Genomic DNA, 26,833 nt, shown 5'->3' with positions numbered 1-26,833 from the left:
TCTCAGTTTACCCATGTGTAAAATTGAACTCACAAAGGTGTTGTGAGAATTTATAAAGCATTTGGAGATCCTGGGCTGTTCTGTTGGAGCTCCAGGTATTTTTCTTGGTAAAACTCTGGATTGCTATACAATGAAATGCAACTGTTGACAAGCTGCAAGGGCAGTAACTGTAAAATATTGCTCTGAAGGGAAATATCACTTCAGATGATTGCTATATGTTGGCCAAAGCTTTGGGAAACAAGCAGCAACCAAGGGAACTATTTTCCTCTAAGAGGCAATACATTTTACTTCTTTTGCCCCCCGCCCCCAGTCTAGTTAATATTAGTTTTGTTTATTTGGGATTTTTAAAATTTATAATACCCCAAATTAAATTTGTTAATTTAAAAACACACACATCCTGCATCAACTCCCCCATCGCTCATAATTCTCAGCAGCTCAGCTGGGTCAGGCGTGGGTTGTCTCACCTTTGCCACATCAATCTTTGAGGAGCAACATTTAAAGAAGGCAGGCTGCAAGGCCCAAAGGAGTAAGTAATGCTAGAGGGACAGTCCTGGTGACTTCTCTTCTTATGATGCCGTCTGCTTTGATGCACAAGCCCCAGCTTTCTCCCTCAGTGCCAGTTACCTCCTATTAACAGTGCCAGTTCGTTTAATTAGCTGGTTAAGGCTGTCTGTTATGTTGACCAGCTTGTCGGAGGGTACTGTATGTTGAAGGTCAATGATAATGTCTGATGTCACATTGGAAGGAAGCAACCAGTTTTTAGTTTTATATTATGTGTCTATTGCCTGATGGGGCTTAAAAGGAAATTTCAAGGGTTAATCCATTTTCTTACCCTTTTGAGATGGAACAAACCAGCACTGAGGATCCAAGAGAGCAAGAGGAAGAGTCACTAAACAGTTGACACTTCTTTTGTAATTTAAAGAGAGTGGGAGAATCACTTTTTTGGGGGTGAGGGTGGGTGGGGGAGAGAGAAAATAGTAAAATTCTGGCCTGGAGGAAGAATACCTCCAAGTGCTTAGCCAGAGATTTTAGTGCCATCTGTGCTGAATGACCATGCCCTTCCTTGAAATCTTGGGTAAACAATGCAGTAAGAGTTTTTCTTTATTCCTAAAGACATGGAATTGGAAGATCTTTATGTTGTAGGTATGCTTGTTACAATCCTTTGCATAGAGATTATTTTTGCAGTTATGATATCATATGTTTAGGCTCTATCTAATTGAAATCAAACTGTTGAACATTTATAAAATGCAACTGTCATACAGTGTTTTTCTTTTCTCTGTGAAAGAACATGGTAAAAACCAGCGAGAGATGGATCCAGTCTCAGCAATACAGGGAGTGGAACCTCCATTGCTTGAAACTTCAGCCCCTCTCCCCAGTGCCCAGGTAATAAGATGAGCTTTGGGCAAGTGGTTTAAATATTAAACTGAATCTAATTATGTCTCTTTAAATATGTTTGCCTAGTATACAAAAGCAGCTATTCTGCTTATTTGCTTCTTCTGTTATGTGTCACTAAATATCCTGGTATTTAGCGTTAGTTATTTTTTATAAGTGGCAACCAGTTTATGAATTCTAAAACTGAAAGATGAACTGCAATAGTTCCCAAATCAATGGGACCCCAATTCCGCAAAGTTTTCCTGAATTGGGGCCCAAAAATATGTTTGCAGACTTGAAGAGTTACAAATACTTTCTTTTGTATAACCAAATTATTTTCGATCAGTTCCTCTTTCATTTACTTGCCTATGTTCAGGCCTTCAGGGATTCATGTTTACATTGCAACAACTGCTGACAGCAGGAGGAATGTAGCTCTCTGATTTGTTATTAGTATAAAGTTGTGTGTGTGTGGTGTGTGTGGGTGTGCACTCGTGTGTGAGAGAAACCCGAGGGCTTGAACCCAGGGTATGGCGAGAAGAGTCTTTGAAAATGTATTCATTTATAATGTATATAAGTCTGCTGCTGAATGTATTGCATTTTTAACATTTAAGGTTAAAATTAGTACATGCTTTTAAAGAAAGCATTTCACTTCACCTTTAAATGTCTCTTGTTTTAACAATTTAATTGAAACAGATTCAGTTTGTAACTTAAAACAGATGCCAAAAGAACAAGCATTTTATAGAGTGCAGATAGAAAGAAAAAAGTTGATATCCTGGGGCTTTTAATGGGCAAATATATACAATTTCAAACTTTTCATCCTTGAAAACCTCCTATTAAAAATATAGCTAAAGAAACAATAGATCAAACTATGTTTCATGCCATGTGGTTGATGATGATAAAACTTCTACTAAAAAAAATCCCTCTACTTCCCTCCCCGTCCCCCACCACCATATATAAAATATGTTAGTGATAGGGTTTCCATTTGTTTAATTACTGGAACTTTATGGTTGTATTTTTTTTTCCTTTTAAATATACCGTCGCTTGCTAGGGCGAAGGTATAAAATATTCTTTTACAACAATATACAATTTTATATGGAAACAGATGGATCTTTCATTAAAAACAAGTAGGAAAGAAGAATAGGAACTTAAACAGGGAACATTTCTTTTTGCTCTCAAGGAGCTCTGTGGCATTAATTAGATTCATTTCCAAAGACACTGTAATAAAATTCTCAGTGTACATACTGACTAGATGTAGAGATTTCTTTAATCTTGTATTTTGTAAATTCCCAGTGTAACGGTACACCGTTGCCAGCAGATATTTAACAAGTCGTCTTCTGACAGAAAACCTAATGTTCTAATTTTTTTGTTTAATATCAAATATGTAACATTTATGTATATTGTAAATATTAAAACTAACTTTAAAAACTAGCCATCTGTGTCAGATGTTGAAAAAAGTTGGTACATATGAATATATTTTAGACCAACTAACATTACCAAAAATTTCTTCAGACTTAACATGTTGATTAAAAGTTATCCTTTATTTCCCATGTTTCTTTCATCCAGAAATCAAAACAATACATTCAGCAACAAAAATTGACCCTCAGACATTTTTTTTGGTAATAATAAAATAAACTTGTTTAACATAGGCGTTATAAAGTTAACATCTATAGATTGGATAAATATGTTAAACTATTCTGAATGTAATAAGTGCAGTGGGAAATAAAAATATATAACTTATTAATAAATGTTAAAGTTAGCAAAGGAATGTGCAGACATACATGAATGCAACTAATTTTTAATGCATGTAGAAAAGTACAATTGGAGACCTTTCTAACTTTTTTAAAATAAAGAAAAATCTTTAAAGAGCTATGTTTTATACGATGTTGTATGATATTTACTTGTGAGTTATTGAAATATGGAAGAAGAAATTATATTTTTGCTTTTATCTCCTTCACCACAAAACACATACACAAATTCCAATAAGACCAGTAGCTGGTCAGACCAAACTGCTGATGGAGTATCTAATTGGGAGTTGTACCAGTTGGAGCCATTAGGGTAACCTTTTGCCAGTAGACATATTGTAAGGGAATCAGAGGAGACAGTGAGGACCTGATCCAAAGCCCATCAAAGTCTATGGAAAGATTTCAAATGACTTCATTGAGCTTTGGATCAGCCTCTAGATTCCTCACCCCTCCTCTGTGCTGAATGCTGCAGCTCTCTGTGTGACAGTTTCTAATTGGATTAAAGTTTCTCTGCCCCTTTGAGTTATAATCCCTTTGACTGAGGAATCCTGCCTCAAGCGCTCAGCCTGTCCCTTATTGCTGTTTCTAATGCTGAATTTCAAGTATGCAAAAAACCAAGAACAATTAGTAATGATAACTGAAGTGTCAAGTATCAGAGGGGTAGCCGTGTTAGTCTGGATCTGTAAAAGCAGCAAAAAGTCCCGTGGCACCTTATAGACTAACAGACGTATTGGAGCATGAGCTTTCATGGGTGAATACCCACTTCGTCGGATGCATGTCGACATTCACCCACGAAAGCTCATGCTCCAGTACGTCTGTTAGTCTATAAGGTGCCACAGGACTCTTTGCTGCTTTTGAAGTATGAGGCTTAAGCTGTCTGGAAAAACCTGCAAGTAGCCCTGAATGCAAAATTCAAAGATTCTCTCTGTTAATAAAGAAGGAAGTTGTCTGTTTCATAAACTACACGTAAATCCTATGGCTTCTGTATGAGGCGAGATTAATAACACTGGGGCTTTTCAACTTGGAAAAGAGACGGCTAAGGGGAGAAATGACAGAGGGCTATAAAATCATGACTGGTGTAGAGAAAGTAGATAAGGAAGTGTTGTTTACTACTTCTCATAATACAAGAACTAGGGGTCGCCAAATGAAATGAATAGGCAGCAGGTTTAAAATAAATAAAAGGAGGTATTTCTTCACACAACACACAGTCAACCTGTGGAACTCTTTGCCAGAGAATGTTGTGAAGGCCAAGACTAAAACAGGCTTCAAAAAAGAACTAGATAAATTCATGGAGGATAGGTCCATCAATGGCTATTAGCCAGGATGGGCAGGAATGGTGCCCTTAGCCTCTCTTTGCCAGAAGCTGGGAATGAGTGACAGGGAATGGATCACTTGATGATTCCTGTTCTGTTCATTCCCTCAGCGGCATCTGGCACTGGCCACTGTCAGAGGACAGGATACTGCGCTAGATGGACCTTTGGTCTGACCCAGTAGGGTCATTCTTATGAAGAAATAAAACATTTTCATGTATAGGGTTTCCTGTATAGGTATATGGGTGATGCATTTCTGCTCAGGTAGTTGCTTCCAGAATGAACAACAGACCACACTGGGTGTAGGAGACTTTGATTTTGATCTCAGCAGCAACTTTTTTCTATAATTGCATAATATACCTAGGTTCATTAGGAAAGCATGTGATGGTTTTCTGGATGCTGATTATAATCATCTGTGTGCTAGAAATATTGAAAACTGTAGGACCAGTCTCCCTCAGCTGTTTAAAAAAAAAAGTAGTAGTAGTACTTGTATTCACTGCTCAATAGACACAGATGGATGCCTAGTAATGTTTGCTATCAGAAACATTCTGGAGAATATTTGTTGACAGAAATAATTAAGTGTCTAGACATAAACACTTAAAAAGCCTTGTTTATTTCTACCAGTTATAATTAAGTTGTAAATGCAAAATCATTGTAAAGTCTTTCCTTGCACCCATCTTGTTAATAGAGGAGTGATCCTATTGTATTAAAAAATAACTACATTCTATTGGATGTCTCCGTTTATATGTAACCTCCCTGGTAAAAGGCTTTCTGTTTGTATTAAAAAGCTATCAGAGGGGTAGCTGTGTTAGTCTGGTTCTGTAGAAGCAGCAAAGAATCCTGTGGCACCTTATAGACTAACAGACGTTTTGCAGCATGAGCTTTTGTGGGTGAATACCCACTTCTTCGGATGCAAGCAGTGGAAATTTCCAGGGGCAGGTGTATATATAAGCAAGCAAGAAGCAAGCTAGAGATAACGTATAAGCAAGCAAGAAGCAAGCTAGAGATAACGAGATAAGCTCGTTATCTCTAGCTTGCTTCTTGCTTGCTTATATATACACCTGCCCCTGGAAATTTCCACTGCTTGCATCCGAAGAAGTGGGTATTCACCCACAAAAGCTCATGCTGCAAAACGTCTGTTAGTCTATAAGGTGCCACAGGATTCTTTGCTGCTTCTATTAAGAAGCTGTTTTTCCCAAAGGTTCTTAAGAGCTCTTCAGCGAAGGAATGACAACAGCAGTTATTTTGCTTAGGTAGATCGACTGAAAACTTAACTTGGTACCTAAAAAGAGATTTCTAAGCTGAGCCTATAAAACTCGTTTCACCTTGGTGTTTTATTCCCAGGTCTATAATGGTACATTAAGCCAGTTTTACTGAAGCAATGTCCTCACTAGCAGAGATGCATTATAATACTCTTTAAGATTTGGCAAGAGATGGAGAAAGGAGATTCTGTAGAATTTTGTGTGGGAGTCACCTCTGTCAGGAGAGATGAAGGAAGTAGAGAGAGCTTAGGGCGCTACAAGGAATTCAGGAAGTCCATGTTTAAGTTGTTATCTCTCAAGTTACAAAAGGACAGTAACGGTGTTTTAATACACAATTCTGTATAGGAATTTCAATATCTTAAAAATGAAATAGAGTTGAAAGAAAATATATTGCCAGCCACACTTCTGTTTCTCTTTTTGCTGCTCAGCAGTGTAATCTTGCACATCTGTATGGTGTCCCAGCTGCTGAAATTTGCATGTCTCACTCCCTTAAATAAACCAGATTCAGCTTTCTTTAAGTATATATTTATAGGGTTTGATGCAGAAAAGCATAGAAAGACTGAAACTATCCTTTATGCAAGAGGTCTCATTGGTATGCACTTCTGTTTAGAGAGAAGAATTGATGCAAGGGAAGAGAATGCATTTTAAGAGGGGGATGAGTAGAAATGGTCTGCAGCTAAATCGTCATGTATTGTGATTCTGTAACATCTCACTAGGTAGGGTCAGAGTGGGTCAGTATGTGGATCGGAGACCTCTGGAAAGACACCTCACTGCTGCAGGAGATGTTGTTGATGATTAATTAAGTGGTATACTTCTCTGAAAAAGAATTGAACAAATGACCCAGTCTAGTGTTAATGAGTGCTAAGAGCAGACATCTGCAGTTGAGTTTTAACATTAGTCCTTATTCATGTGCAGATATTAAAGATCCTATGGCATTTCTTTTGCAAGGCTAGGCCTGTTAAGTTTGATGTTAAATCCCGATTTGATTTATGATGTTCACCTAACCCACAGTAAATTCCCTGCAGTTTCAGTGTGTTGCCTTGTTCTTCTTTCCATCTTATCTTTACCTGTTGTATAGTGTTATGTGTAGTTAAACAGACACTGCGTGCTATCCCACATATAGGTGTATTTCAGTGGTAGGTGAACTGATCCCTGTGTATATTATCTATCTCCTTACATTACCTCATGGGGGAGTAGTGAGGCTTGAAGTTTGCTTTCACATTCTTTGATGTGTAAGTATGTTTGTATATGTTTATATGAGTGCTAACTATAAGGAATGTATGTGCTTTGCAATAATGTTCACATGTAAATGCTGAAATGTACAGCTATAGAGGATGAAAAGAAACTGACAGAAAAATCCATTTTAAAGTGACATTCTTGAATATCCAGCAGACGCTGATTAGTCTGATATGAAGTCATTGTGTAATATTTGGACCCCAATTAAAGAAAAGAATACAATGAAATGTTAGTAAACATTGCTGGAGGCGGGGGAAGAATAGATAACACAACCATGTTTTCCAATATTACATTAGGTGTTGGCTAGTATTTAGGTTCAGATAACAAAATCTGGGAGAAGAGATCATAAAGCGGTTACAATAACTTCATTGTTGCAGCGTTTGCTGTTATTTTGTGTTCTGTCATCGACCACCTAAGCTGAGAGAAGTCTCTTGGCTCCTATTTGTTTTCTTTTCCAGTGATATTGAGATTTCCCGAGGACAGAGTCCAAAAGCTGTTGATGTACTTGCCAAGGAGATAGGATTGCTTGCAGATGAAATTGAAATCTATGGCCAAACCAAAGCCAAAGTACGTTTGTCCCTGCTGGAAAGGTTAAAGGATCAAACAGATGGAAAATACGTTCTAGTTGCTGGGTAAGAATATACACTAAGCTTCCCCCTTCCCTGCTCTCTCTCTCTCTGCTAACACAAACATGTGACTCGTATCTTTTAATTTACTGAATAAATTGCCCATTATAAACTTGCAGCACTTGGTGCATTATGAAAGCAAGTATTTATTTTTCCCCCTTTTTTTAAATAACCTTTTTTTTTTTCTTCCCCCGAGATGGGATTTACAGAAATTATGTATGTTTTATGGAAGGTAGATCAAGTTAAGCTTCTTAAAATGTCTCTTATAACTATTTGATTTTTCTTGACTCGTCAGCTCTTAAAGTATTTGACTCAGAAGTGCAGTCACTTTGTCAGTACTGTGGCTGTTTATAAACAATTTTTAATGGAAGCTACATGGTAATCTATTGGTATTAATGGTAAATACTTTTTTTATTGAATAGCAAACTGCATAGTTAAATAAAATCCATGTTTTTTCCCCTAAAATGTAGACATGTCTCCTGGCAGGCTTATCCTACTCTCTGTTCCCATGATTATTTTAAAATATTATGCTTCATCTAGAAATATTGTCTCCTTTTCTCACCCGTTTTCCTTTACCTCCTTTCTCACCCACTTAGAAATAAAATATTTTCTCACACACCTGCTTTGTGAAAAGGAAAGTTCTTCACATGTGCACTTAATGTGCAACCATTTTCATGAAACATTAGATTGAAGAATATCCTTTGCTTTCTTTTTACAACAAAAGCCCATAGTAATGCACGGGTGTTTTTTTTTACTTTGTGAATTGATCAGTTTTAGGTTGTTTTCATAAAATTCTCTAACGGCTATTTAGCACCTTTTTTCCTCGTAACTAAGCATAGTATATATAAAGGGTGCAGAGAAGAATGGAAGATCTAGCAAATTTTTTTTCATTGCCAAATGTAATCCAGTTCTAGTGACATTCTTGGTGTTGTTGTTTGGCAGTAGTGCAACAAAATTGGGAAGTTACGATTTCCAGATGGTCCAGAGGAGAGAGCCATTCTTAGTTGCCTTTGTCCTGCCAGTCCCTTGATCAACTAGTGTCTTCCATGCTAGCACAAACAGTTAGCTTTTGCACATTCTTAGTGGGAAATCTGGATGCCTGGCATCAGTTCAATGAATTTCTATCACGTCAATCTGTCACCCAGAAACTTGCGAAGTTGTCATCAAGGCCGTCTTGTGAAATTACAATTTACAGAAATATTCCATGTTTGAAGGTTCACTGAGAGCCTTTCTTTGAAACACAAAAGCAACTCTGTATGTCTATTGGGCTACATTTTTAATTTTATCTGCACAACAAAATAAAATAGAAGCCGGTTCAGCCATGGGGTTGATGATGAGCAAAATTGTTCTGCTCTTTCAGGTTCTAAGTTGCTACTGCATGATTTAGGCACTATGCAGCAGGGGAAGGCTGTTCCCAAACCCCAGAGGAGTGGAGCTTCACACAAGCACAGATTTAGAAGTATCTTAGGCGGGAACATGGATATGATGCAGAACTCTATTCAGATGGCGTTTAGGATGTGAGGAACTGCCTTCTGTAAGCTTCCTCTTTTTTACATCGTTCTTCCTATTCTATCTCCCAATCTGCCCTTTTAAGGGCAGCAACCTAGGAAAAAGTGCAGTACATACCCTGAATGCTGCTTTGTGTGGGAGAGAGAGAAATTATAGAATCATAGGACTGGAAAGGACCTTGAGAGGTCTTCTAATCCAGTTCCCTGCACTCAGGTCAGGACTAAATATTATCTAGATCATCTCTAAAGAGTGTTTGTCTAACCTGCTCTTAACAATCTCCAATGACAAAGATTCCACAACTTCCCTAGACAATTTATTCCAGTGCTTAACCACCCTGACAGAAATTTTTGCTAATGTCCAACCTAAACTGCCTTTGCTGCAATTTAAATCCATTGCTTCTTGTCCTATCCTAACAATTTTTCTCCCTCCTTGTAACAATCTTTTAAGTACTTAAAAACTGTTATCATGTCCCTCCTCAGTTTTCTGTTCTCCAGACTAAACAAACCCAATTTTTTAATCTTCCCTCATAGGTCATGTTTCTAGACCTTTAATCATTTTTGTTGCTCTTCTATGGACTTTCTCAAAATTGTCTACATCTTTCCTGAAATGTGGTGCCCAGAAGTGGACACAATATGCCAGTTTAGGCCTGAGTAGGTCAGAAGAATTACTTCTCATGTCTTGCTTACAACACTCCTTCTAATACTTCCCAGAATTATGTTTGCTTTTTTTGCAGTAGTGTTACATTGTTGACTCATATTTAGCTTGTGATCCACTATGATCCCCAGATCCTTTTCTGCAGTACTCCTTCCTAGGCAGTCATTTCCAATTTTGTATGTGTGCAACTAGCTGACCCTTCCTAAGTGGAGTACTTTGTATTTGTCCTTATTGAATTTCATCCTAGTTACTCCAGATCATTTCTCCAGTTTTTCCAGATCATTTTGAATTTTAATCCTATCCTCTAAAGCACTTGCAACTCCTCCCAGCTTGGTATTGTCTACAAACTTTATAAGTGTACTCTCTACACCATTATCTAAATCACTGATGAAGATATTGAACAGAACCAGACCCAGAACTGATCTCTGTGGGACCCCTCTCAATATGCCCTTCCAGCTTGATTGTGAACCACTGATAACTACCCTCTGGGAACAGTTTTCCAATCAGTTATGCAACCACCTTATGGTAGCTCCATCTAGGTTTTATTTTCCTAGTCTGTTTATGAGACGGTCATGCGAGATAGTATCAAAAGCCTTATTAAAATCAAGATATACCGCAGCTACCACTTCCTCTCTATCCACAAGGCTTGCTACCCTGTCGAAGAAAGCTATTACGTTGCTTTGGCACAATTTGTTCTTGATAAATCCGTGCTGTTTCTTATCACCTTATTATTTTCTAGGTGATTGGAAATTGATTGCTTAATTACTTGCTCCATTATCTTTCCGGGTACTGAAATTAAACTGACTGGTCTGTAATTCTCTGGGTTGCCCTAATTCCCCTTTTTATAGATTGGTACTATATTTGCCCTTTCCAGTCCTCTGGAATCTCACCCATCTTCCATGTCTTTTCGAAGATAATCTCTAATGGCTCAGATATCTCCTCAGTCAGCTCCTTGAGTACTCTAGGATGTATTTCATCAGGTCCTGGTGACTTGAAGACATCTAACTTGTCTAAGTAATTTTTAACCTGTTCTTTCCCTATTTTAGCCTCTGATCCTACCTCATTTTCACTTATATTAATTGTTAGATGTCCAATTGCTACTAAACTTTTTGGTGAAAATTGAATCAAAAAAATTATTTAGCACTTTTGGTATTTCCACATTTTCTGTTTTTGTCTCCTCCTTCTCCCTCCCCCCCACCCCATGATGGGGCACTGGCCCCACACTAGAGTAAAAATAATTAACCTCAGCAGGGAGCAGTGGAGGTGAGTCCTCCGAGCAGCAGCGTAGGAGTGGCTGTGCCCCACGCAGCCTATCTGGGCCCAGCAGGCTCAGATAAGAGGAATGGCAGGGCAGAGTCAATTGCTGCTGGGAGCCCAGGGAATAAGGACTACATCCCTGGAGCGCTGAGAGAACTAAGTACTTTGGACAGAGCAGTGGCTGGTTGCTGGGACTGAGCAGCTGAGTGCCCTGAAGTGAGAGCAAAGAACATCCTGGGGCCAAGGGGAAGTGTCCAGGGAAAAATAGCAGCATTGACTAACAGAGGTTAAAGAGGTGCAGCAGGATGCTGCTATTTACCGTGCCCTGTGATGGGACTTGCAGTAGTAGATGGGTCCCCACCACTCGCCACTGTATTTCTAGAATGTTTTCTTGTTACCCTTTATATCTCTAGCTAGTTTAATCATTCCGGACATGAAGGAAGGATGGCAAAATAGTGAGTAGACCAGATATGGATCTGAGAGCTTTCAGGAAAATGGTTCAAAGAGGTGTATATAATATTTTGACAATAAATAAATTGTCCCTATGTGTAAATGCATAATTGAATTATGCAGTGGGTCCCTACATAGAGTAATTTGTATGAGGCTATTGTAACATTATAGTAACAACCATTGTTACATTACTCCTGACAGCATTCTGTGCAAAAAAATTAAATTCTGTGCTAAAAAAAAAAATCTGTGCACCATATTTTAACATTCTGAAAAATTCTGAAAATGTTATTTGTCAAATAAGTGTGGAGGCTCCAGCATGGCACTGGGGAGCACAGGCTCCCGCTGCAGCTGAGGAGCTATGGGTGCAGGAAGCAGAAAGGGGGGTTGTTTGCAGAGCTTCCTGCAGCTGGGGGGAGAGATCTGGGGATGGGTCTGACTGGGCCCCGTATGACGTGCAAGGGAAGAGGAAGTCCTGTCCTCCCCAGCCCAGCTGAGGCTAGCAGCTGAGCCCGGCGCAGGATAGGAGCCACCAGCTGGGTCTTCCTCAGTCCTGCCTCCTGCCCCACAGTGATTTACCTCTCTGCCAGCTGCCCTGTGCACCCAAGACACACTGCTGAGGAGGGTTGCATGACTGCTCTTGCGACTTCCCTTTGCTTCAAGTCATTTTTCTGTGGGGAAGCAAAGAAATCTGTGGGAGACAAATTCTGTGTATCCGCAGTGGCACAGCATTCCCCCAGGAATATTACATAAGGGTTAGCATAGAATGTTTCCTTACTGAGGGGTAGCATGACTGTAGAACAGGGGTTCTCAAACTTCACTGTATATGACCCCCTTCCGACAAAAAAAAAATTACTAAAGGACCCCAGGACGTGGTGGGGGGGGGGGGATCAAAACCTGAGCCCACCTGCATCCCACTGCTCGGGGGGGGGCAAAGCCCAAGGACTTCAGCCCCAGGCTGGGCGGTGGGGTCATACTTCAGTCCCAGACCCCAGCAAGTCTAATTCCAGCCCTGGTGACCCCGTTAAAATGGGGTCCCAACCCACAGTTTGAGAACTGCTGCTGTAAAATATTGACTAATTTTTTATGTCCAGTGCCAGTAAGTTTCTTAGATGTGATTTATTTTTTTTCCATATTTAAAATGTACTGCTTCCTTGTTTGTGGTCTTCTCAATAATGAGAGTGGGAATAGAGTTCGGGTTCCCCGCAGTTATTTGCTCAGTGAGGAAAGTGGGCAACAATGCCTGTTGGGGGGAAAAGGCCTTTCAGGATGGTGAAAGAACAGCACAGAATTGGGGAAGCTGGAGTTGGAAATGATCTTGTCGGCCATCTGGTCCTTCCCCCTGCCAGGACAAGATTAACAACAACATTTTTATATTAGATTTTTATGTTTACTTTGAAACCAAAGAAAAATACAAACAGCTTTAAAAGGCTGTAGTTTTGGCCACTGGAGCAAGTGTGCTAAAATGGCTTAGTAAGACACGTGGCTTCACAGGGAACTGTTGCGATTTTTCTATTTCTGCATTTATGGGTTACTCCAGTTTATGGGGACTTGTTAATTATGCATAATGTTCAGCATTTCATAAGCCAAGTTGATTTTCTGTATAATCTGTTCCTCAATTTGCTGTACATTATACATTTCTTGGTTATGATTCTGAACTTTTATACCCAAAATGCCATGTATCCAGAACATAATTGTTTCACTTCCTGTGGAAATGATAGAGTCTGATGTAAATGCGCACGTTTCAGAGACCTACTCAGAAAAGGAACAGTTTAGTCCATTGGTATGTCTTCTGGAGGTGTTGGGTGCTGGGGATACTGAACATTCTCCCTAACTTCAGAAAAACTCTCCAAATGTCAGATGTATAGAAATATTAAGTGCCAGACCCAGTTTGAATAGCTGTATGCAGGATTTAATCAGTTGCCACAAGCTGGCAAATCTTTCTTACTCGCACTTTCGTTTAACAGAGTCCCACATCCCATCCATTCAGAATGGAAACATTTCAAGACCATGTAGCTCAGAGTTGTGTGAACAAGAGCACTGTACAACAACAGCAACTGTACACTGTACATCAGTATCACCAGAACCAGTGATACTGAGGAGTTAATATCAAGAAAGCTAAGCAAAAAGCCCCCATTGTAGTATCATCTGAAAATGTATACAGTAAGTTTCTTGCTGGGTTCTTACAATACCCTTAACTGTGTGGAGGTTACAGCTGGTGCAGTGTATCATCTCACTGTTTGTATGTTTATTTTTTCTTTCAATCAGACCTCATGTGGCTTTCCCACAGAAATATTTTCACTATAAGTTGAATGTAGTACATAAAGACAAAAGATAAATACTTGCAAATGTCTTCTTTATGATCATATTTTGAAAAAACAAACTTTCCAAAGTTATGGAAAATTTCATATTTTGCCAGGAAATTGGTGACCCGATGGTAGCAGGGGAAATAAGTATTATAAGGAGAATAATGATTATGGGCTTTGTATGTTTCTATTCAAAATCTATTAAAGGAAAATTCAAAGAAGAATGTAAACATGTGCATGAGTCCACTGTATCTGAGTAAAAATGAGTGTTTTTAAAATTAATTCCTTCCAATGTTGCTTAAGATCAAAGCACAGGCTCACATTCCAAATGTGATCTTTCTAAAAATGTGCAACAGAGCTATAGCTAGCCATTGGCAGCCAGGTTAGATTATTTTAAACATAAAACTAACCAAATAGTCTAGGTGCATAATGCAGAGGTGTTATGGTAACAGGGCTAGCTACACCATTGACTCCCCTTTCGTCTCTGAGTTAGGCCTTAAGTGTTAGGCCTCTTGCTGGCGGCTGTGCTGGGGTGTAACCGCGCAATTCTCCCACATTTAGGCTTGGCCCTGGATTACGGTACCCTGAGTGTCAACTGAGATTTCTCTGCAAGACAAATGGGCCTGGCACCTATAAATCTTCCGTTTTGGACCTGGTGACCAGTGGTTAACACAGTGACCAGAAAGCTTTCTTGAAGTATTGTTTAATCTTAACAGCAGAAACATAGCAAAGCATAAGAGAACAGGATTTTAAAGCAATAAAACAGTCTATATGCTTGTCTATCTCCCTAAGGTTTACTATCCCCTGGAACCTTAGGAAGACCCAACTGCTTCAGACCCCTCCACTGGGCCTGCCTCTGTGTTCTTCATGGGCAGCCCCTGACAGCTGCTTTCGTTCTTTGTTCCTAGATTCGTACATTTACATCCATATCTTGTTGCTTTAGTAACATAACCTTTGAACAGCTGAGATGCTTTTGTTGAAGATTCTTTGCTATAATCCTCATTAAACAGTTAACAGGGTTTTTTTCTTGGTAGTTTTCTTAGTTTTTATAACAAACAGTTTGATGTTGTCATCATGTTAAATCTTTGCAGAAGTGTGTAATCCTTATTAAACACCAAAAGCCATTCACATCTTGCAGGGTTTTTTAATGTATGCAGTGTCAGCACTTGCAGGAGAAACTTGGAGATGCATACTGTCTAAATTAATGAAACTTTCTCCCACTCCCACCTGCATGGTGTTTTTAAGTTCAGCCATTTGGATTTGGCTTGATAGTCCTATAGTTCTATACTTTATCTTCCCTTTTAGGATGAGTTTAAAACAGACTTGAAATTTTGTTTGCCTGTCAAAGATGTACAGTAACCCGAGTTAAATACATGATACCTATGGGATATTTTGTCTTTACCCTTTTTTCTTCAGTAAGAATTCTAGGAATTTTTCTTAAACAATCAATTTCTTATTAATCACTATTATGATATCATTTTAGTATATCCTGAACTGATTTTAGAGTCATGTTCACACATCCCAAGAAAATATTTTTAAAATATTTTTAAAAGTAAATCTAAAGATGTTGGCTGATATCTTGGCCCTATTGAAATCAAAGACAAAACTCCCTTTGGCTTCAGTGAGGCAGGATTTCATTCTTGGAAAGTGCTGATATATTTCATATTAAAATAGAATAAGATAGTGTTTTTTTAAGTAACAATCTAAAAAGCAGCAGATACATTCATTTTTCTACTTTTCTCAATAATAAATATTGTTTCTGCCCTTGGATGTGTGTTTCTGTTAATATTTACATTCCCAGGGCCCTAACCTGCAATCTTTACTTATGCAGAACTCCCCGTGGGCATACATGCATTTTTTGTCAAAGTTTATAGCCTGATATTTTTATTGCCATTTAGAAATCAAAACATAAATATGCGACAAACTGAGTGGTTTTTGTGTTTCTTTATTAAGCTATAAACTATTGGGTTTAGAGTCATCTTTATTACGGTCAAGAAATAGCTTAAGAATTTCTCTCTCTTAGCCAGACAATTTCATAGCTGTCTGCAAAACGAGGATTTCAGTTTGTTTTGTGCCTCATGGTTATGAATTGAGTTTATACTGGACAACAATACCTTGCAAAGTTGCTAGAGTAGGAAAATGAGATGTTTCTAATTAGAATTGTATATTTAGCTTGAGTCTTGAAGAGGTCATAATATAGGAGTTGCCCCTTTTGGCTAGCATATGCATGCATGCTTGTATTTCCATGGGAATGAAAATGAAATCCTTAATGTCACATGCCTTAAGTCAACTATTTGTTTCAGTAAAGATACCACAGATTTAAACAGTGACGTGTTCCTTTTTTTGCAAAGCTTTTCCTTGTGAGTTCAGCAGGAATGATGTCAATGGAAATGTACTCTTGGGTTGTATTCATTTTTCTCTCACTGATGAAAGAAACACACACCTCAAGTGAATAATTTTGAGTGTGTTTGAAAATTTTCTGAGCCATATGTTGTTCATACTGAATTTTAGCTAAGGGAGTATTCTTCTTCCAGTAGTGTCCTTGTGAGTGTTCCGCTTCAGGTGTCCATGTGCCTCTCGAGCCCTTGATCAGAGATTTTCCATTAGCAGTGTCCATTTGGCCTGCACATGCATTCTGTACAACCTCATGCCACACTCCAAGGATACATAGGGCTGCTCAGGCAAACCACCTCAGTTCCTTCTCTACTGCCTGGGCCTGAGATGCAGCTCTAGTGTATCTGCCTTGTGAGTGCCTCGGCATGTTTTGTAGTTGTTTAGTTAGTTCAGTGTTCTAGTTAGTGTTGTGAGAGGTTTCAGTTTTTCCTCTCCCTGTTTTTCTTCCCCCATTTTATTCTGGAGAGCTTATTTGGCCTGGCTGGGCATGCCTGACTCGTCAAATTTCAAACGCAGACTCTCTTGTTAGGAGGCTATACCAATCAGTGACAGCCATTTTAAATGTACCTGTTGCTTGGGAGAGTCCCCTCTCCCCTAAAAGTGTAACTTTTGCCTGGTTCTGAAATCTAGAGCTTGGAAGGATCGGGAGACCAAGCTAAAGATGCTGCTGGGGTGCTTCCTTCCGAATCAGACCAGGACCTCCCCCACCTGTACATCTGTGTCCGTACTGATCCAGTGCACCTTCAACTTCAGCTAAGGTCTCGCAGAAGAAGGAGAAGATCTTGGAGGACTCAGGAAAGGCTCTGAAGAGGAGGAGGAGGAGCTTGGTCTCCCACCACAAGGAGCCAGCTCCCAAGAAATCCCGATCTCCTGCTAGGTCTCTGGTGTTGGAGGCCTTGACCTCTCAACTCAGTATTGTGCAGGTGAAAGACGGTACTGGCGGAGAATGGAGATCCCAGAGCACCTCAGAGAAATATGGCACCAGCAGGGCCCTGGTACATCTGCCTTCAGATTAGCATCGTCTATTTCAAATTTACCTGTGGCGTCCTCCCACTTGGCTCTGTCTTTGCTGACAAAAGTTCACTCCTTTGGGCCCAATACCTGTATGCTCCAAACCAATAGTACTGCCGAAGTCAACTGTTGCGTTGATAGTGACCCACTCGGTACTGCAAGAATTCCATTACTCCAGGGACTTGTCGGACAAGTAAGACAGACAAGCTGGAGTCTCCTCTGCTTGTGGGTACCAAAAAACTCTCGCTACCAAGGCCCCAGTCTCCAGATTACCAGTGCTTCCACGTACTGCAGGATTCTCAATCAATTTCTACTCTCCTCCTCCCTCTCTCCCCGCCCCCCCCCCTCCGCCAGCCCTCCCATTGGAGGATATTGAGGGAAATGAAGGTGACATTCAGTCTCCTCATCATCAGTGCAGGGTACCCCTCCACATCATTATGGGAATCCTTATGTTGATAAAGACCCTCGTCCATGTCAGGGATGATGGGATCAGTCCTGGGTACCACTTCCACTCCCACGTGAGCCTCCCCAATGGCCACACTGGGGTCCTCGGGTGGTGTCTCAGCAATAAATTGCCAGACTTCCTGCTCCACTGCACCAGGAAACTAGGATCATATCATCTCCTCCACCAAATCCTCAATATGAGAAGACCTTTGAGGAACAGGAGGCTAGGACAGACAAAGGGACAGCCCCCCTCACCTCTGTTTTTGTCTTTATCTCTGAATGAGGTAGTCATGCCTCTACCACCATCGATGGCTGATAGTTTTTGTCAATTTCAGGACCTTGCAAAGAAGGTGGTGGATCCTCCAGATACCGTTTGAGAAGGAGACTTGCATCACAAGCTCCAGGATATTTTGCATTTGGGGATACCTATCTAGGACTGGCTACCCATTGCCGATGCACTCTTGGATCCAGCAAAGACTGTGGAAAACTCCTGTCACCATACCACCAATCTGTAAATGGGCAGATAAGAAATGTTACATTCCCCCCAGGGACTCAGAATTTCTGTTTTCCAGTCTCCCTACAAACAAGAAGATTTAGCAGGTCTCAAACTGCACAGAGATTGTACCTGGCTCAGTTCTCTGGTTTTCACAGAATCACTGAACCGACTAGAAAAAGACAGGGATTCCAGAGGAAAAGATCTTCCCATTCTCTTTCAGCTAGTGCTCAATCATAATTGAAACAACAATTTTGACAGATAGGTCGAGGGCTCAATTCCTCTCTCACGTCTTGTGAGCTGCAAATCTTTGCCCACCACCCCACTTTTGGAGACCGCTTTCCCCATTTCCAATAGGCCTGGCAGCATATTACGACAAGTGGGTCATGGAGGTTATAAGATTGGGCTACACCATCCACTTCCTGTCCCTCCCAACCTCCCCATTCCCTCCCTCTTCAGGGATCCATCTCATGAGACTATACTGAGTCAAGAACTACACTCCTTCCTTTGTTTAAGAGCAGTAGAACCTGTCCCAAACCCTGACAGGGGGAAAGGGTTTTACTCAAAGTATTTTCTCTTGCCAAAAAGATCTAAGACAACTGAACAATTTTGTAAAGTCTAAAAAGTTTTATATGGTGACTGTGGTGGCTATAACCCCCTCTTTAGAGGCAGAAGACTGGCTTTCAGTCCTTGACCTACAGGACACCATATAGCAATACATCCCGCACACAGGGGATACCTGCACTTGACCATGGGCCAGGATTATTTTCAGTGGCTCCAGAGGTGTTCTCGAAGGTTTTAGTGGTAGCAAGTGTTTACCTTTGGCAAGAATCAATTTTAGTCTTCCCGTATAGTGATGACTGACTACTGAAATCAGTACTAATCAGACAGCACTCTTCATTTTCCAGGAGTTGGGTCTGCAGCTAAACATAAAGAAGTCCAAGTTAGCCCCTGTACAGAGAATACAATCCATAAGGGCATATTTAGATTTTCTAGGAGCCAGATCCTTCCTTCCTACAGACAAACTCATAACTTTATCTAGTCTGGTTGGGACAATTCACAGAAGCCATACTACAGTTAGAAACTGTTTGCATCTTCTGGGTCATAGGGTAACATGCACCTTCATGACTAAGCATGCAAGATTATGCCTCCCCTGCTTTCAGGTCTGGTTCAGGAGAACCTCTTTGTCAACCAGAGACAGCATGGACAACAGGTTACGGTTCCTCTCCTGGTAAAGATGTCCCTGGATTGGTGGAAAGATCAATGCAATGTCTGCATGGGCTTCCCTTTCATCTGCCCAGCTCCAACAATAACTGTGACAATAGACACATCACTGTTAGCGTGGGGAGCATGCCTCAATGCACACACAACTCAGGGCAGATGGTCTCCTCAGGAAACCAGTCTCTACATCAACTTGTTGGAACTCAAGGCACTCAAGAATGCCTGCCTTCAGCTCTGACCCCTCATTTTGTACAACTCAATCAAAATCATGATATATACAAAGTAGCTTGCATGATCTGTGTCAACAAACAGGGAGGAACACGATCTCCCCTCACTGTGTGCTGAAGCTGTAAAGTTATGGAATTGTTGTATAGCCTATTGGATTGAGATCTCAGCTTTTTACCTTCCTGGAGTCCAGAATGTCACAGCTGATAATATGCTCAGCAGGTGCTTCTCCTGGGACTATGAATGGGAGTTAGACTCGCAAATCCTTCATGGGATATTACAGAGGTGGGACTTCCACAGGTGGATCTACTTGCAACATCCAGTAACAGGAAATAGTATTTATTCTGCTCAAGAAGCGGCTTAGGTCATCTCTCTTTCACAGACTCCTTTCTCCTTCCTTGAACAAAGGGTTTGTTCTATGCAGTCCCTTCACCACCAGTAATTCTAGGAATGATGAACAAGATAGGGCAGGACAAGGCCAGGATTATACTTGTTGTACTGACCTGGCCATGGCAAGCTTGGTATCCTTACCTGCTTCACCTTTGTTCAACCTGTGCTCAAGCTTCCTACTATTTCCCATGTCCACTCCCAGGATGCAGGTCCTCTGCAGCACTCCAAGATAGGGGTCCTCCATCACCAAGCATTGCTCTTAGATGATTCGCAGGATTAGAATCCATCTGCTCGACAAGAGTACAAGTTTTACTAAAGAAAATAAAGTCAGAGGGAATCAACTTGAATTACTTCCCTTTAGAAATGGAAGAGGTTGCACCACTGGTGTCACTGTTATCACCTGTTTTCTGAATCTTCTCTGTTCTCAGCCATCTTGAATTATCTACTAGACTTTAAAAAAATGTGGTTTATTGATTAGCTTTGTTAAGTTTCATCTTGCCACAATATCAGCTTTTTCTAATTTTGCGCACCCTATATCTTTGAGATTTATTAAGGACCTGGGGAATTTTACATACACTCCCTCCCCCCTGCCCCAGATTAAGAATGCTAATCCCACTTGGGCTCTCAACCTGGTACTTAGATACCTTATGGGACTTCCTTTTGAACCTATGGCAATCAGCTTGCTGCTTCACTTATCTATATAGATGACCTTTCTAGTAGCTATCATGTCAGCCCACAGGGCTGAAGTAATTGAAGCCTGGATGGCAGACCCACTATTTACAGTATTTTTCCAGGACAAGGTCTCGCTACAACCACTCCCAAAGTTCTTATCTAAGTTGCAGTCAGATTTCCAACTTAACCAATCTATTCATTTACCAGTTCCTCCCCGCCCCCACCACATAAATCTCAGTGAGAGACTTTCCTTGATACATTAAATGCAGGATGAGCATTGGCCTTTTATCTGGATAGGTCCAAGCAATTTCAGAAGTCACCTAGACACTGTCTCCATCGCAGAAAAATCAAAGGGGTCTGTAGACGGGTCAAACTCACCCCTGCGACGCCTCCTGCTGGTGACTCCGGGAATTAGCTCTGTTCCAGCACTGGAGCGCCCTCTGCAGGCTGGTGATCCGCCTGTCCTCAGGCCCCCATGTCCTTCCCTGGACCCCGGTGCCCTTTCACATGGGGTGCTGCCCCCTGGCAGTAACCCCTTTCTCTCTGGATCTCCCTGCCTCAGGGAACCCCCACCCTCTATCTCCACCTTGCCTCAGTGTATGGCTACTGCCAGTCATTGTCTAGCCCCACACCCTGGGGCAGACTGCAGTATCAGCCTACTCATCACTGGCAAGGTTGGGTTTGGGCCTGCTGCCTTGGCCTACCCCTGGGCTGCCCTCTGCAACCCCAGTACCTATTAGCCCAATGCTAGGCCACAGCCTGGGGCTTTCCAGGCTAGAGCTCCCCAGTTCCTCTGCCTTTCTCCAGCCCTGCTTCACTCAGGTACCTTGTGTCCAGCTCCCTGCAGCCAGGCCCATCTCACTCTACAGCTAGAGAGAGACTGCCTTGCTTCTGGCTTCCCTGGCCTTTTATAGGGGCCAGCTGTCGCTCAGTTTGGGGCGTGGCCTCACCTGCAGCCACTTCCTCAATCAACCCAGCCTAAAAGCTGCTTTCTCAAGCCTTGGCCCCTTCCCAGGGCTGTTTTTAACCCCTTCAGGGCCAGAGCAGGGGTCCACTCTGCTACAGGGTCCACGATCTCATCACAGAGACTGTCAAGATGGATTCCTGGGTGTATTACTGTTTACTCTGATGCAGCTGGTGCTTTGCTCCAAAGGATTGTAGCACACTCTACCAGATCACAAGCAACTTCCACAGCATTGCTCAAAAACATTCCGGTTTTTGAGATATGCAGAGCTGCTACATGGGATTCAGTGCATATAGTTTCTAAACACTATGCATTGCTGCACACAGTCAGATCTGATCCAGCATTACTTGTACTGTCTTCAGTCTTGGACTTGATTCCAAAGCTCCCCCCCTCCCTGTGAGGAGGATGCTGGGGAGTCTCCTGAAGTGGAGCACCCATAGGACCACTACTCATCGAAGAAAAAGTTATTCACCCTGTACAGTAACTGGGATTCTTTGTGAGGTGTCCCAAAGGGTGCTCCACTACCCAGCCTCCTTCCCTTCTGCTTCAGACTGTTCTTGATGGACGTTCAGATAGAGAAGGAACTGAGAGGGGTGATTCATCAGAGCACCCCTAAATATCCTCAGAGCATGGCATGAGGTTATGTAGAGGACATGCGCAGCCTGAACAGACACTGCTTGTGGAAAATCTCCAGTCAAGGGCTTGAGAGGCGCATGCACACCTGAAGTGGAGCACCCATAGTGGGGGACATCTTGAAGAACGAGTTACTGCACAAGGTGAGTAACGTTTTCTTTTCTTTTTTTAAAGTGACATGCAAATAGCCAAGTGTGTTGAACTGAAGGAGGGAAGGACATCTATAAACTGAGCGTCTTTCATTTCACTTAGTCTTTTATCGCTCAGAAGTGTAATATTCTCAGAAAATGTTTTCAGAACTCCCACTGTAGCTAATGGAGGCCATGTGCTCTCATCAAGAGAAGAGTATACCCCTAAGTCACATTTATCTGAAACAATTAGCTTTGAAGGTCTTAGGATTTGTGCAGAAATTGAGGGTTAAGAAACATTTTCGCTATGCAAGGCACAGTGTTGTAGTATTCCTTTTGATCCCATGAAAGTGCCCTCTAATTGGCCTTCGACTGGGAATATGTAGTAAGTCTGCTGGGTTTTTTCACTTATGACACACCGCACATCTTGCCAAAGCAGCTACCAATGCATGTGCATTGGCTGATTGAAAGATAGAAATTGAACTCTAAGAAAATAATGTAAAGTATCAGAGGGATAGCCATGTTAGTCTGGATCTGTAAAAAGCAACAATGAGTCCTGTGGCACAGGTATTCACCCACGAAAGCTTATGCTCCAATACATCTGTTAGTCTTTAAGGTGCCACAGGACTCGTTGCTTTCTAAGGAAATAAGAATCCTTCCATTACTTGGCAGCTTTTGAGTCAAAAGTAAATGTCTTTCTAAAATATAAATGCTGTAGTGCAAGTACAAGTTTTTGGGCTAGATACAGGAATCTAAGCATGAAATCTTTGCCCTATGTTATGTAGAAGGTCAGTCTACATGATCATAACGGTCCCTTCTGGGCTCTAAATCTGCAAAATGCTGAGAGAACATCATCACGTTTAACTGAACATAGTGACTATAGTTGGTTTAGTTGGTTCCAGTTGTGTGGGGGGTTTTTTGGGGTTTTTTTTTTTAAATAATTCTCCCTGTCTTACATTGTTGCTGGGAGTTAAAGGACATGGAAGTTAAAGAACAAGTAGTCAAGACTTTCAAACAAAATCTGTGTTGTTTTAATGAAACATTCAATAGTATTTCATTTATGTATTGAGCAGTAGGAAATAAAAATCCCATGATTTACGACACAATAGGCTCAATTGCATGCTTAGTTTGCATTAGATGCATGACTTATTCATGAGACTGGTGAGACTTTTGTGTCTAAATGAAATCTATAGAAAATTCAATAGTCCTCAGAAATTTTGCCAAAATAACCTTCTATTTTCTGCTGTCCTAGTAAATAGCTCACATAGAAGACACATGTACATCAACATTCCAGCTTTAGGTAGGGCATAACAGGTATTGTGGCAATAATGCAATCTTGTTGAAATTCATTGTACAAATATTCTTAATTCAAATAAAAAGGTGTAAGTTTTGATATCCTTGCTTCAGTTGACATCAGTAGAGATGCTGATAAATCTTTTCTCTTTGTTTTGTTAGGATAACACCTACACCGCTTGGAGAGGGGAAGAGCACTGTCACGATTGGTCTTGTTCAAGCTCTAACTGCACATCTTAATGTAAATTCCTTTGCATGTCTGAGACAACCTTCCCAGGGGCCTACTTTTGGAGTTAAAGGTACTTACTGTTTGCAAAACTTACTTCCTCTTTCATATCAAAAGGGAATATTGCATTTGGGTTTAGTTTGTTTTCAACTTCTTAGTTGTTTTATTGAAGTGTAGTTTGGCCAGACGGTGTCAGTTTTCCTGACTAGCATGACTAATATTTGCAGGCCTCTTGTAAGAGCCTTGAATGGGAAGAAGCATATATATATATATATATATATATATATATATATATATATATATATATATATACACACAAAACACTAGGAAACATAATGCAGGAGACAATATTGAACTAGTAAGGAGAAGGATTGAACAATCTAACAAGTTTTTACCATCTCTAACTTGTAGGGCTTCTACATTTGTTTAAATTACTGTGTAAACAAGTGCAATAGTGCTGTAAAACGTCGATGGTAGTCTGAGATGTTCATCAAGTAAAGTGATGAAAACAGCCATTCAGAGTCAGGATTTAATTCCTCCTTTGGTCCATGCTGTGTCTTCTTCAGGTTTAGTAATCAAATTAATTAACCTTGAGGAAGAATCTTTAAAGTATCCAATTTTATTTGAAATAGCAAAGTCATGAAAGTTGACACATCCTGCTTCAGGTTTGCTTATAAGTCTGTGCAGCCATGGAAATTACATGTTTTGCCAGATTTTGCTTTACAAGGTTGGTAGCATTCATCACTGAGATCACTGTCTAACTGCTGATGGCTTTTATTATTAATACACTTTTTTTGGGTCCAGTGTTTGAGTGATTTCTGTAATAGAAATTAAAATATTGATTATGTTTAAGTATCAAAGCTGTGTGCTTTATTTCTTGTGTGTTTAAGGATTATTTCAGAATTGGTGTGAATCTGACATGACCATGTGCTTAATTGCTCAGGTGGGGCTGCTGGAGGTGGATATGCTCAAGTCATTCCAATGGAAGAGGTAAGACAGGATGGAAAAAAGACCATTACCAGCTGCTCCCCTGTGCTCTCACGGTAAAGCATGTGCGCAGGCAGCCAACTATGGACATGATCCAGAAAAGCACTTAAAGCATATGTTTATGTCAGAGGGTAAAGTGGGAGAGAGGGATTGCCTCCCTCGTACAGCCACTGAGAGTTCAGGCTCTCCATCACAGTTATGGAGAAGGCTGGCTTTCATGGTCTTGTACTAGAGTGTGAATAGAATTTTCCAATTGTAACAATGGGCAGCTGCTTCAATTCTAGAGCCGTGGTTATAGACCCAGTAAAAAAACAAATTCTGAATTACCTAAACAATAAATATGAAGTGTAGAGAAAAAGCCAATAGACTGTGGGTATTAAAGCATGTTGCATGAAGTCCCAGCTATTATTCAAACACCACCGGATTTCCAGTGTACTGAAGAAAGTCTGCTAGCTGTGAATAAGGTACAAGGAGAAACAATAGTATCTGACTTGCTGCTGTTAAGTGTTCCTTGTCTATATATCTCTGTTACAAAAGGTCTGAATACCTATTTCTTTTTTGCAGATGAGGGCAGGAACAGAGAGGCCCAGTAGTTTCAAGAAATGATTTAATTTTAAATACAGATTTCTTATTTATTTGGAGCAAAAGTCCTTCCATTAACGGTAGCCAAATTACATTATGTTCAACCAGGTTGGCCAGTCTCTAATAATGATACCTTCACTGTAACTGTTTTGAGAAAATGTCGCAAAAGTTAGGAGCTTTTGATGAACATCAGGAAAATAAATGGGAAATTAATTTGATTCCAAAATAGTGATGCACGTGTGGGTGGGTGTCTTGTATTAAAATGTCCCCCTCACAAAATGAAAGGATTTTTTTTTTCTGCCTCTGGTGGAATTCATCCAGCTAGCAACTTTAAATTAATCTCTGCCAAAGATGACTTTATCCCTGGGCCTCAAATACTTCTGAAGAACATATGCTAGCCTTTGAAATAGACCAGATTGCTCCATATGTGGAACACTTTCAAAATATTTTCACTGGGGAAGATACTACCAAGGTCTTTACTCTTCCTCAAATAATGCACCTTGGGCAGTGTGGTTTCTTATGAATACACTTAGTGGTTCTTTTCAGGAGCAAAATATAAACATTTTATAAGCAGAGTGGCTAGATTGAGGGGGTGGATGAGGATCATCACATACATACACGTGTCCCCCTACTCCTATCCATACCATGTCACTATTAAACTGTTATGGTCTCTGCACCAAAGATTTGTCTTTATATGGGTTTGTACTGAATCTAGCACAGTACAGGCCAGATTCTGATTGGGACCTCTGAGCACTACTTTAATATAAATGTTAAATTTATGTTTCCAGCAAAGTCCAACTCTCTCCCTCATATACAACAAGTGCACTTGTTCACCAAGTATTTTTTCTTCTTCTTCATGGTTATGAACCAGGTTTTGTTCAAATGACAAAAGCAGTGAAACAGATTCTTTGGTCACTTCCATTCTTACTGAATGCGTGCAACCCCTTTTATGTGAGTTTATCATTAAGTAAGGGAGAACAGTTTTATAGGAGCATCTTGTTAAAATATTAGCAGCACATCATTATACTAAAAATTCTGAATCCTTTAGGGTGAAGATGGGTGATGACCCAATCATTCTGTAAAACACCAGAGATTTTACTCTATGATTTTGGATACATCTTTGAAGTGTAAGACTGACAATTCAAAGAAAAGGTTCCATTAGCTCATTTCATATCAGTAAATCATAATTTTTATAATTTCCTTGGAACATCTTTCTTTCTCCATGCTAAATAAATGAAATCAGCACATCTTCCCTTTTTCCCCACCACATGCTTTAACTTTCCTGTAAAATTTGAGTGAATGTTTCTCTTGAAATCAATGAAGTGTCAAAGGAAATGAAACTTGAAAATTTTCAGCTAGTCAAAGGCTGATTATTATCTGATTCCAAGTTTTGATACTCCATTACATATGACTTTAAAAGTGCATGTATCAGAGTTGTGGTCAGCACATT

At 40.5% G+C, this 26,833-nt stretch overlaps 1 protein-coding gene and 1 long non-coding RNA gene across 10 annotated transcripts in view; one reads left to right on the top strand and one right to left on the bottom strand.

The window, feature by feature from the left end:
• The window catches only part of MTHFD1L (methylenetetrahydrofolate dehydrogenase (NADP+ dependent) 1 like), a 234,081-nt gene that overhangs the window by 33,409 nt on the left and 173,839 nt on the right, over positions 1–26,833 (top strand). For 8 of the 9 annotated variants that reach the window (XR_005596097.1, XR_005596096.1, XM_039529908.1 and 5 more), the window contains exons 10-13: positions 1,286–1,383; positions 7,380–7,553; positions 23,751–23,887; positions 24,758–24,804. Coding sequence is in view for 7 of the 9 variants with exons in the window: in XM_039529908.1 (XP_039385842.1) it covers positions 1,286–1,383; positions 7,380–7,553; positions 23,751–23,887; positions 24,758–24,804 (456 nt within the window). In the remaining 2 variants the exon portion in view is untranslated. Of the gene's footprint in view, positions 1–1,285; positions 1,384–7,379; positions 7,554–13,381; positions 13,885–23,750; positions 23,888–24,757; positions 24,805–26,833 lie in introns of those variants that run through there. The other variant, XM_039529914.1, reaches the window with a different exon arrangement.
• Positions 12,665–20,344, bottom strand: LOC120400821. The gene is made up of 6 exons (XR_005596098.1): positions 20,299–20,344; positions 20,040–20,185; positions 19,687–19,952; positions 18,882–18,985; positions 17,825–18,078; positions 12,665–12,756 (listed from the first exon to the last, which is right to left on the bottom strand). It is a non-coding gene; the product is annotated as an uncharacterized LOC120400821 (long non-coding RNA).

The sequence above is a fragment of the Mauremys reevesii genome, linkage group 3, assembly GCF_016161935.1.
Source record: "Mauremys reevesii isolate NIE-2019 linkage group 3, ASM1616193v1, whole genome shotgun sequence".
Lineage (NCBI taxonomy): Eukaryota > Metazoa > Chordata > Testudines > Geoemydidae > Mauremys > Mauremys reevesii.
The sequence above is the reverse complement of the archived record's forward strand: the minus strand, read 5'-3'. Positions and strand labels throughout refer to the sequence as shown.